Genomic DNA, 12,565 nt, shown 5'->3' with positions numbered 1-12,565 from the left:
CCTGCAGAAAATCCAAGGTGTTTTATGCTGCACCCCTGTGAATCGACTCACCCTGCTACCTTTGCCCTCTGCCTTGGAATGCCACAGGTACCTGATAAAACCAAATGTGAGGTCCAAGACACAGCCCAACCTGACCTCTCCATTCCAGGAAGCTTTTCTGGCTGTTTCTTCTCCTAAATCCAAGATTTTTGATGATAGTTCCAGAAAATAAAACCACAAATGCTCCCAGTCACTGTGCTTTCAGATGTTCTGGGTCTAGCTCAGCCTCTGGGGGGCCTGACTGGTGCTTCACCCAACAGCCACCTGGACCCACCTTCTTGAGGAAGCCCACTGTATTCTTGTTGGCATGGTCACTATAGAAGTGGAAAGGGCCCAGGAACCATGAGATCTCCAGGACATGCTTCACCTGAGAGGAATTTCCTGAATGAGGTCTCCCAGCAAGCGACACCCAGTCTCCCCAGGGGATACTCACTCACTGCGTTGTCTGCAAAAGGGAAGGGCTTCTTCATGACCTTTCCTCATCCACATTTCAGGATGAGTTTACAGACACACTTCAGATTTGGAAATCCTCAGGTCACAGAAGAGTCCACTATAAGCAGCATTTTTAGTCTTGGGGGAATGGGTGACTTTGACAAAGACACCACTGAAAATTTTCTTCAGGAGAAGTTTTGCAATGGTCCTCTGCACCAGCAAACTTACCCCATGGACCCTTTATGTGCTCCAAGGCCTGGAATGTTTATCTGACACTTCCTAGACATAGGCTTTCATTTCTAGTTTCCTGAGACACAAACACATGGTCTGTTGTCACCCAGACCCCATGGGAATCACTCTAGTTGCTTAAACCTGAGCCTTTTTTCTTCTATCTGCAGCTTCTTTGCCAAAAGTGCCTGCTCCACCTGGGTGGCTGAAGTCTTGGTAAGCCTTCCTCTTTTTTTAGATGACCCAAAGGATCTTCTTTCTTTGCCCTTGCTTTGATATCTTTCCAGTGCGGCTGCTGTTTCTTTCCCTTCTTTATGCGTCTTTTGCTGAACAGAAATTGTTATTTATTTATGGTACCAGGGATTGAACGCAGAGGAGCCCTACCACTAAGTTAGATCTTTAGTCTTTTTTATTTTTTGAGACGAGGTCTCATTAAGTTGCTGAGGCTGGCCTCTAATTTAGTAGTGTTTCTGCCTCTGCCTTAGAGTTGCTGGAATTACAGGTGGGTGCCACCGCACTGGTAGAAATCATTAATTTTAAAGTAGCCCAATTTACATTTTTCATGGTTTAGTTATTTTTGTGTCTCATTAATAAAAGTCATACTGGGTTGGGGGTATGGCTCAGTAGTAGAGCACTTGTCTCTTGTAAGCAAGTCCTTAAGTTCAATGCCTAGCACACACACACACAAAAAAAATGGCTGTAGAAATATTCTCACATGTTCTTCTCTAGAAACTATTAGCTTACTTTTTGTTTGGCTCTCCAGTCCATGAGAATTGTCTATTAGGAATGGCCTAAGGTAGGCGGTGGTCAGGATGAGTTCTTTCCCTTTGCATAGCCAACGTACTCAGCACCACTGGCCTACGCTTGTCCCTCTGTCCTACCTGGAAGGGTTATTAGGGTGGAGGGAATCTGCTGAGGGGAGGTGAATTCCATGGACGTGTATATCATGATTTCATTCATTAATTAAAGATTTATATCAAAATACCAAGAAAAAATATGGACCTTTCTTCATGCATGAAGTTAAACTTAGAGTTGTCATATTTTTGAGTTTTCATATTTTTCAGAGCATCAGTCTGGATATAATTAAAAGAGAGAAACCACACAATACAGACAGGGAAAATTTAATAATAAGAATTATTAACTACAGCAGATTGGACTAATGAAGGATTTACAAGTAAAAACTTTAGAGGGAATAATGGGCAAAGGAACAGCTGTCACCCTTCTCAGGCCCCCTTGGAGAAGAACATTGTTGGCTCACTGAACTCCAGATGAGTTGCTGGGGTGCCACCCTGGTTAGAACTTAGAAATCTTATGCAACTGACTGCCGTAACAAATCACAATAAACTTGGTGGCTTAAGACAACAGTAGTTTATTCTCCCACAGATCTGCAGGCCAGAAGTCCAAATTCAAGGTGTCCACAGGACTGTGTACCCTCTGAAGGATTTAGGAGGCACCCTTCCTTGTCTCTCCCAGCACTGGGGCTCCAGTTGTTCTTGTGGCTACATCGCCTAATCTGCCTGAATCTTCCTTTTCCTCTGACTCGCATCTCTTTGTGCCCTTCTCTTAGAAAGACACTTGTTATTGAATTTAGGGCCCACCCTGATAATTTAGGATGATCTTCACTTAAACTACTTAGTTTAATTACATTTGCAAATACCCACCACAAGTTCTGGACACACGTATTTTTGGGCACCATTCAACCTACTACCCTGCCCTCTTTCTCAGGGGTATGGGAAACTGTGCAAGTGGAGATATCTCACTGGAGGTCCTTTTCTATGCCGCCTCCCTCCCAAGTGGCTATTGCAGGAACCTTCTGGGCTGAAGGATCATGCTGAGCAAGCACACACCAACCAGGAAGCAAGCCCTTTTATCCTACAATGTCTGAGTTCAATGCCTAGCATTAAAAAAAAAAAAAATAGCTGTAGAAGTATTCTCACACGTTCTTCTCTAGAATTAGTTTACTTTTTGTTTGACTCTCCAGTCCATGGCCAGCCTGCTACTGACAAAGCTTAACATCACAGCAATAGGCAAAAGAAAGAATGTTGACAGGGCCCAGATCCATTCTTATAGAGAAGTCAAAAAGGGAAGACTTCAATATATTGGCTATAGTTTTTTTTTTTAAACTATAATTTATTTGGTCTTTTACTAAAGCCATTTTGGAGGCTGTGCACAAAGTTGAATAAGTGTTAGCATTTCTGTTAGATACATTAATTACATTTGGTATAATCTAAGCAGCAGATACACTTCATGTCTCCAAAATATGGAATGAGTAAATTGCTATCTTAATCCTGTGTGGTTCTTATCTATACTTTGTAGTGGTTGGCGATTTCAGAGAATCTAGGTGCATTATGTAACTTTGGATATATAGTTTTACTATATTTACTAGGTGGTGTTAGCTCATTAAATACCATGTGCGATACTATGTGTAGTTTCCATTTCTAAACGAAATAGCACCACTTATTTAATTTTATTATAATTTTGAGGTTAGCACTAACTTTACAAAGTTCAAAAATCTTAAATGTTCAGCGCAATGATTATAGACACACAGAATATATTACGTAAAACAGTGCACCCATCACCTAGGCTAAGACAGCCGATTTCCAGGATCCCAGAATGGTCCCTCATGCTCCTTCCCAGTCAATACCACACATCACCTGTGCTGCCCCAGTCAGTCACTGTTCTGTTGCCTGTTGTTGAAATTCACATGGATGGAAACAGGCAACGTGTGCTCTTTTGGATCCAGCACCATTTGTGGAAGATGCCATCACTCCCCTTTTACCAGCACCAACCTTGGGGAAACACACATCTTATGTGGCTGTTCACATGTGAGCCTATTCTTTGCTCTCCTTCCTTTATACCACACCACCTTCATTGCAGGTTTTGGCATTTTAAGTCCTCTATGTCTGCTCTTGTTGGCTATTTTTTGGTGGTTTGTTTTTGGATCCTATTCTGTCCCATTATTCTATTTGTCTATGCTTGTGCTATAACACACTATTTTAAGTACTATAGCTTTGAAGTCTTAATATCTGGTAAAATCCTATTTCCTCTTCAAGATTATTTTGGCTATTCCAGGCCCTTTGCATTTTTATATAAATGTTAATTCAGTTTGTTAATCTCCACTAAAAAAATCTCTTGGGATTTTGATTAAGATTGCGTTGAATTTATAGGTTACTTAGAGAAGTATTGGCAACTTTAACAATACTAAAATTTTCAAGCCATTAACATCATATAGTCTTCCATTTACTTGGTTCAGCTGTTTCTCTTTGAAATAGTTTGTAGTTTCATTTTAGAGGTCTTGATGTTTTGTCAAAAATTTTTCTGAATGATTTGCAATTAAAATTTAAAATGTTCTATTTGGTGCTGCAATGTAAAAATACAATTGATTTTTCTTACATTGATTCAGGATTATTGCTAAAGTCATTTATTAAGATTTACCTGTAGATTACTTTGGATGTCTATGCATTCAATATATTGGCTATAGTAATAGCAATTTTGTTTCATTCTTTCCAATCATTATGCCATTTCTCAATTTTCCTTACTTGTCCCTATAGTTATATGCTATTGAATAGAAATGACAAGACTGGGCATCGTTGTCCAGTGACCAATTTCAGAAAACTGTTTATCAATGTATAATAAAGTGGAACACACATATACACTATAATTCAGCAATCCCACTGAGGCCAACAAATGCGGGGCATTCTTGAGTATTTAATCTAGATACTTAGTTTCAACGACATAATTTCAGAAACCAGGAAAATTAAAGGTTTTAATTTTTAAAAAACATTTTTTAGTTGGTGATTTACCTTTATTTATTTATATGCGGTGCTGAGGATTGAACTCGGTGTCTCCTCACACATGCCAGGCAAGTGCTCTGCCACTGAGCTACAGCCCCAGCCCCTAAAGATTGTGATTTTTGAAGGTGATTTTCTATGTGTCCTAAGTTACAGATATAAGTAAAAAGAACCTGTTGACAGCTTCTATTACAGATTTCTTCTAACTTCTGCAGCCTATGTTTTTGTTCCCCCCTGGTTAGTGTTTTCATTACTTTACGTGATTAAAGTCACTTTTCTGTTCCCAGTATTTTAATCTTCTCAGTTGTATCCCAAAGAACTTTTTTTGATAATATAAATATCCTACCTAAGCTCGCTGTGATAATCAGCCACTAGGCACTTGTGGACTACTGCGCACCTGAAATGTGGTTAGTCCACTAAGGAACTGAATTTTTCTTCTTCTTTTTCTGTGGTACTGTGGTACCAGGCCATCACTCATGCTAGAATGAGCGCTCCACCACTGAGCTACGTCTCCAGCTCCAATGAATTGTTAATTTTGTTAAGAGATAGCTAAAATGTAAATCTTAACCCTAGACTGCACAGCTAGCATTTTCTTACCCCGCACATTTCTTGATATAGTAAGATAAAAGCAGGTAAGCTCCTAACAATGAACTCTCTCAAATCCGAAGCGAGGGGACTTCCCTCGCTAGCGCATTTGGGGACAGAGAATTCGCTGTACAGGTGACACTAACTTTTACCTGCTGAACTTCCCTTAACAAGGTACTTTCCCCCCAAATTCCGGGAGAGGGGTACTGAGCATAGTAAGCCGGCTGGCGTAGAGCGGCTGACGTGAGATGGGGGCGCGTTCCAGCTAGACACCGACCCAGTCGCCGGCTAAAGAATGCTGCCTTTTAAAGAACGAAGACTAACGAGACCCGGGCCAGCCGGCAGAAAGGCGTAACGTGCCGGGGTGTGCGGCGGCCCTTCTCCGCGGGCGCCGCGCCAGTTGGCCGCGCGCTGCCCCACCTCTTCCCTCCCGCCTGCCCTCCCGCTGCAGCAGCCGGTGGTCCCTGGCCCCGCCCTCTCCCACCTGGGCGCTCTCGGGCCACGCCTCCCGGAGCGCCCCGCCCCACCGACGTCTGGCTAGCGCGGCGCTCCGGCGCCCAGTCGGCGCGCTGACGTCCGACGCTCCAGGTACTTTCCCCAAGGCCGGCCGGCCCGGCGCGGGGGCGGGGCGGGGCGCGGAGCGCGCATGCGCCGCAGCGCCAGCGCTCTCCCCGGATCGTGCGGGGCCTGAGCCTCTCTGCCGGCGCAGGCTCTGCTCGCGCCACCTCGCTCCCGCCGCCATGTCCGCCACCGTCGAGCGGGAGTTCGAGGAGCTGGATGCTCAGTGTCGCTGGCAACCGCTGTACCTGGTGAGTCGCTGGCCCGCGCGGCGGCTGCCGTCCTCCGGGGACCCAGGCTCGCGCCCGCCGGCTCCCTCCCGCCTCCCCCGCTCCTGCTCAGAGCGGAAGTGGCGGCGCGCGGGCCGCGTCAGGGGCGCGCCTGCGCCGACCGCTGTCGGGCCACTTTTGAGGAAAAGACGTGGTGCGAGGCCTCCTCGTTAGCGCAAGCGCGGACGTTGTTCTGGAGGACGGCTCCACAGCGGCGCCTGGTGGCGGCGTGGATGGCGCGGCGGGGCCGGGGCCGGTGGGCGCGGGGGCCTGGGAGTGCTCATGGAACTGGGGCACCTGTGGGGGGCCCGGCGCGTGCGTGTGGACCGGGCCCGGCGCGATATGTGCGTGTGCTCGTGGAATCGGGGAACCGGTGTGGGCTCGGGGGGACCGGCGTGATCTGTGCGTGTGCGCGTGGACTCGGGGGACCGGTGTGGGCTCAGGGGGACCCGGCATGACCCGTGCGTGCGCGCGCGGAGGGACACGGGGTCCCGGGGGACCCGTGTTGCTCTGGAGCCCCCGCGTGTGCGCCCGGGACGCCGGCCGCATCCTCCAGTTGTGCCCACACCCCCGTGCGAAGCGTTGCTCGCGGACATCTGGTGGTAGGTGTTGTGGCCGGGCGCGGTCGTGGTCGCCCGGCCCCCTCGCGGAGCCGGGGTGGTTGCGGGTGGCCTGTGGGCTCTGGCAGGCACCGCCACTCTCCGGCCCCGGAGGGCCTGGTGTCTCTTGCTGGTGGCCCTCCCCGACCTCCCTGAGGAAAAGGCTCTGGCCGTGGTGGTGCAGTGTGACAGTGTCTTCACCGAGGCATGCTTCGCACCAGTGAGCCTCACAGCTCCCAGACATTTGAACAAGTTCCACAGCTACATGTGCTTGTGCAAACACAGCCGTGTAAAGTCAGCCCTTCCAGAAGATGCCCTGATGCCCACAGGCTAGCTCTGTTCTCTTGTCTCTAACCACAGGGTAATTTTGTCCATTCAGCTCTTAAAAATGCAACCCATAGTGTGAACACTTGTGACTAGCTTTTTTTTTTTTTTTAACCTATCTTTTTTATTTTCCTCTCTTTCTCTCTCCTCTCCTTTTCTTCCTTCCTTCCTTCCTTCCTTCCTTCCTTTCTCTCTCTCTCTCTCTCTTTCTCTCTCTTTCTTTCTTTCTTTCTTTCTTTCCCTCCCTTCCTTCCTTCCTTCCCTCCTTCCCCACCCACGCAGGGCCTTTTTTACTTTAAATTGAGCTCGGTTTTTGGTTAAGTTCTTGTAGTCCTGCCTCAGCTACCCAGTCGCTGGACTTACACGTCCTGAGCCACTGTGCTAGTTAAAACGTTATCTTTTTTAGAGGTGATTTAATTGCTTATGCTGTAGTGTCTAGTCATTAACATATTATTCCAAAGATTGAATTTACTAGTTGAGTGTTATATGCTGCTCCGGGGGATGTTTGTCTCACCGTGTGTGTGTGTGTGTGTGTGTGTGTATGTGTGTGTGTAGGGGGCTTCCTGTAATTCTGAGTGATCCTGGGTTTTTCTCCATTCCATTTAATTAGATGACAATAAAAAATATTTCCTTTATTTGGAATGTTAAGGTTCTTGAACACATTAGAGGCAGTATTTTAAGTACCCTGAATCACATTGGTGAGAGTGTGTTACAATAAGGCACTAACTTTTAAAAAATATTTTTTATTTTTAGTTGAGGGTGGACACAATGCCTTTATTTTATTTATATGCAGTGCTGAAGATTGAAACTATGACCCCAGCCCCAAGGCCCTAGCTTTTTAAAAGATGTACTGGTAAGGACTCTTCCTATTATAGAGAATCATTAATGCAAATTCTAGTAGGAATTTTTTCCCAGCTGTATCTTCTCAGTTACATTTGTCTTAGACTGCTGTTTTCAAGGTACCAGTAATAAAACCAAAATCATATTTAAGAGGAAAAAGGTGAATGCTACAGCTTTTTTTTTTGTTTGTTTGTTTTTTTTTTTGTTTTTTGTACTAGGAATTGAATCCAGGGGTGCTTTACTATTAAGCCACAACTCCCATCCTTGTTATGTATTTGTTTTTATTTTGAGACTGAGTCTTGCCAAGTTGCAGAAGGTTTAAATTGGCTGAGGCTTGCCTTGAACTGAGATTGTCCTGTCTCAGTCTCCCAAGACTCAGATTACGGGCCTGTGCAGCTTAATTCAGCTTAACATTTTGGTTAAGCAGTTTGATTAATTATTATTTTTTGAGGATTCAATGAAAGTTGTGACCCCTTTTGTCGGAAAAAAATGCACATACTTCTTAAAATTTCACATCTGGTTTGAAGGTGGTTTAGCAAACCCTTACATAGTCTAATTCCTAGGAATCTTGTAATTTACTTGATTGGTCAATGCGTGTATCATTAATTTTTCCTAATGTAAGAACAAGAGCATTTGTTTGGTTAGTAGACACCATGCTATATGTACTAGTGTTATAATAAAAGTAGGTCACGAACAGTTAAAGTTAATAATGAAAGGCAACTCAGGAAGAGTTTGGGTTAAATATTTTCCTGTGATTCTAGAAAATCCATTTAACTATTCTATAAATAGGTACTGACCAATGGCCTGCCAGCTTTTGCTCTAGGACTTGAAAATTCTGCAGGGAATGCCACTGACAAGGTTCTGCTCCTGACACATACATATTCTGGGACTTTTTTCCTAAAGGGCCTCATTGCAAGACCATATTTTCTTTTGTTTTCTCATAACATCCCTATTATGTGCCACTGTTAGGCACTGAGGTTACCTACCTCAGAACTGTCCCTGTTCTTCAGGAGACAGCTAGCTAGTGGGAAGCACTGAATGGGGAAGCAGATAAAAACGTAAGAGTGATCTAATTAGAATAAATTTTAAAAAGCGGTCTGTGTAAAGTCAGTGTTAAGCACAGGGTGCTGTGACTTGATACCTAAGAGCCCAGTGTTCCCCAGTAAGGAGTACCTGGGAGCTGCAGTGATGCTTTTTGGAGAATGGAGGGCCTTATCTAAGTCTTGAAGGACAGATTAAATTGCCTGTTGAAGAGGACAAAGAATCGGGAGAATCAGGGTTCCAAGAAGAAACACGTGTGCACAAGGCACAGAGTGGAAAGCTGAGAGAACTACCTGCTGCTATTCTTTTAAAAATATTTTTTAGTTGTTATTCATTTATTTATATGTGATGCTGAGCATCGAACCCAGTGCCTCACACATGTGAGACGAGCACTCTACCATTTTGCCACAACCCCAGCCCCTGGCTGTTATTCTTTGTTGAGTCTGGTAAAGTTGAGCTGGAGAATAAGGTAGAGCCTAGAAGCCCTTGTAGATCAGAATTTGAACTAGTTGATAGGGACTCATTAAGGAATTTAAGCCTGGAATTGCCATGATCATATTTTTTAGCAAGATTATCCTGACTGCTAGTGGGTTGGACAGAGCTAAGTGTATACAGGTAGCACTGGGTTAGTGTTGGTGTAACCGGAAGAGAAGTGTTGAGCTCCTGAACTTAGGTTGTGGCAGGCAGAATGAGTGGGAAATAGATTTGAAAAAGAGTAAATGTGTTTGGTTTTGAAACTGTTCAGATTTAGTTGAAGTACCTGTGAGATATTGAATAGAAATAGTGGAAGGTATAAGTCTGGAATTCAGAGGAGAGGTCTGAGTTGTAAATGTAATTTTGAAAATCCCGAGCATACAAGTGGTGTTTGAGGTCCTAGATGTCAAGGTTACCCAAGGAAGATTTAGAAGATTTGGATATGCTGGATGCCATGGATGGAATATTTATTTTTTAATTTATTTATTTTAATGTGTTCTTTTTAGTTATATGTGACAGTAGAGTGTATTGTTGATATATTATATATACATGGAGTATAACTTGCCATTCTTGTGGTTGTACAAGATGTGGAGTTATACTGGTGTATTCATATTATGAATATAGGAAAGTGACGTCTGAGTCATTCTGTTGTCTTTCCCATCCCCAGCCCCCTTTCCCTTTGTCTAATCCAGTGAGCTTCTGCCCTCCTCCCCCCATTGTGTGTTAGCATTCATCTATCAGAGAACATTCAGGCTTTGGTTTTATGGGGGAGTGTCTTATTTCATGTACAGTATAAGAGTAAATAGGGGGCTGAGGATTGTGACTCTGTGGTAGAGCACTTGCCTAGCATATGTGAGGCACTGGGTTTGATTCTCAGCACTGCATATAAATAAATTAATAAAATAAAGGTCCATCAACATCTAAAAATATTTTTAAAAAAAGGAGTAAGTAGGAGAAAAGATGCTTGCATTAAAGACTGGAGAGGAACAGCAAGGAAGTGGGGGAGAAGAGGTAGAAGACTGTAGGGTGTTGGTAGTCCTCAGGGCCACATGCTGCAGATGCCACCAATAGGGTCCAGGCTGCATGGGCCCACTGAGTTAAGCAACCAGAAGATAAACAGATACCTCATTTAAAAATAGCAGTTTCAGTGTCTTACAGATGCCCAGAGTTGAGAAGGTGGGGAGAAGTACAAATGAGTAAGTGCAGACTTCTGTTAAGAAGTCCAGCTTGAAGAGATGGAGTAGAGAGAGGAACCTAAGATAAAGCATGATTATTTCAGCCTCTGTTTAAACCCTTGCATGGCTTCCCATTGCTCACAATGTAAAATTCAGTTCTTTCTTCTACTCATAAGACCATATGTCCTGCCTATGTGGTATCGTTTTCCATATTATTTTCCTCCCTTTTCCACTATATTCTGTTCCTGGAAATGTGTGTATCTATTCTCCCCTTAGGGCTCTTTATAAATGTAGTTCCCTTTTGCCGCGGTACAATTTCCCCCCCTTTTCTTCCCCTCTTGCCTAATACCTCCTGCTCATGCTGAAGTCTCACTTCTCTGGGGAGCCTTCCCAACCCACCCGTGCTGGGTATGAGTCCTTACAACCTTCTGTAGCATCCCATGACTTCCTCTTACATAGTGGTGAGTTATTTCGGGAATACAGTTTGCATTAAGCAAACCACTATTGAAAGTAACACTACTTTGAGCAAGAGAAAAGTGTCAAAGTGGGCTTTCTGCCTTGTTTTTCACAGCAGTGGGTTATGTTCATGATAATATTTATAAGGAGTTGTGCTTTCTTGGCATTGCTGCTGGGGCTAGAAGACCGACTTTGCCATTGAACAAACATCAGATGTAACTGAAAGCTGGATTGGATGGTGTGAGAGAACCTTTATAATTTTATTGTAGAAATTCTTACAGGAGAAAGGAATCTAATATTTTGAGTCTGAAACTCTGGCCACTTCTCTTTTTACCTTTTATGAACAATTGCTTTAGAACGTGACTTTTGGTAGTAGAAGTTTTCTTACAAATGAATCCTTGAGTTGGATCAAAACAGGTTTGTTAGTCCAGGTTAACCTTCTTCACTCATAGAGCTTCAGGAAGGCAGCACCAGTGTTTTGCACAGAACCAGGCACTTGGTAAGCCCTTGATAAATATTTGTTGAATACATGACTTCTTATGAGAAAAGGGCTCTTGATGTTTATGGTACTGCAGGGTTGAGCCTAAACAAAGAAGTGGAGTTTGAAGAAATAGAAGAAATGGTTGTTGCAGAGAAAAGGCAGGAACCAGTGATAACAAGAGGACGTAGGTGCAAGAGTTAGCCTGGAAAGCATGCAGTTGGCAGAAGTGAGATTTCTGGAAAAGTTAATTTGGTCTTATTGACAAACTAATAACATTAATGGAACCTGAGGTTAATTCCGGCTTTTTCGTCAGTGTTCATGATTGCTTTTTTGCCTTTAATCACTGGCAATTGCTGTCTGACTCAGCTGGGGCATAAGAAGGACAGAGAAAAGAAATGGAGTTTTGCAAACCTATGGAGTATAGCCATAGGGAAATGGTTAAAAGTTAAGTTGTTGAATGTTTCTACCAAGTGATGGCTCATAATTTGGTTGATTAATCAGGGTTATGAACCAAGGAACTCTTAACAGATTACTTATTAGAAATTTGTAATTCAAATATTGTCAGAATGAGAGTAGATTTTACCATTTATTAGTCAGCGAATTTTTAGAAGTTAGATAACATAACAAGTGCACTCTGTTCTAGTACGTGTTGAGCTTTCCTCATCTGCAAATCCAGAATGCTTCAAAATCTGAAACTTGTTGAGTGCTGACATATCAAAAGTGGCAAATTTGACACTTGATCTAATGTGATGGGTCACATTCAAAACACAGGCACTGTAAAACTATTGTATAAAATTACCTTCAGGTTCTGTGTATGAAACAGATGGATTCATGTTTGGACTTTGGTTCTGTCCCAACACATCTCATTATATATGCAGATATTTCTAAATCCTAAAAGTCCAAAATTGGAAATGCTTTTGCTAAGTGTTTTGAATAAGGGTTACTCAACCTGTATTTGGAGTGGGGTAGCAGTTTGGCAGGTGAGTCAAAGCTGTCTTAGTCCAAAAAACTTCCTTTGCCTATTAGTTACACATTCTTCTGACTGTTGTCTAATCTTAAGATCAGTTATTTTACATGGTTGCACAGACTTATTGAATTTCTTGGAAAATTGGCTGCTTTCTCACCTTGGAGCATATGTGGAATGTATTCTATGCCTACCTTACCTATCTGGGAAAGGTAAGGTATGTGTTCCAAACAAGACCATAGTCTCCTTAGGCAAAATTACCTGCTCCTTCTTCAAGTGTGGACCTCATTGTTTTAGAACTTCTACTTA

General features: G+C 43.5%; 1 protein-coding gene across 6 annotated transcripts in view; it reads left to right on the top strand.

Annotated features, from left to right (window-relative positions):
* The first annotated feature begins 5,718 nt into the window (after positions 1–5,718).
* The window catches only part of Ptpn2 (protein tyrosine phosphatase non-receptor type 2), an 85,893-nt gene continuing 79,046 nt past the window's right edge, over positions 5,719–12,565 (top strand). For 3 of the 6 annotated variants that reach the window (XM_046462741.2, XM_046462740.2, XM_046462738.2), the window contains exon 1: positions 6,121–6,246. In XM_046462741.2, coding sequence (XP_046318697.1) covers positions 6,136–6,246 — 111 coding nt within the window. In that variant the 5' untranslated portion in view covers positions 6,121–6,135. Of the gene's footprint in view, positions 5,885–6,120; positions 6,247–12,565 lie in introns of those variants that run through there. The other 3 variants (XM_046462739.2, XM_046462742.1, XM_046462743.2) reach the window with 3 other exon arrangements.

The sequence above is a fragment of the Marmota monax genome, unplaced genomic scaffold (assembly GCF_021218885.2).
Source record: "Marmota monax isolate L192 unplaced genomic scaffold, Marmota_monax_Labrador192_F-V1.1 WCK01_AAM20220418_F8-fsc00180, whole genome shotgun sequence".
Classification (NCBI taxonomy): domain Eukaryota; kingdom Metazoa; phylum Chordata; class Mammalia; order Rodentia; family Sciuridae; genus Marmota; species Marmota monax.
Note: the sequence above shows the minus strand (reverse complement) of the source record. Positions and strands in the feature narration are given on the sequence as shown.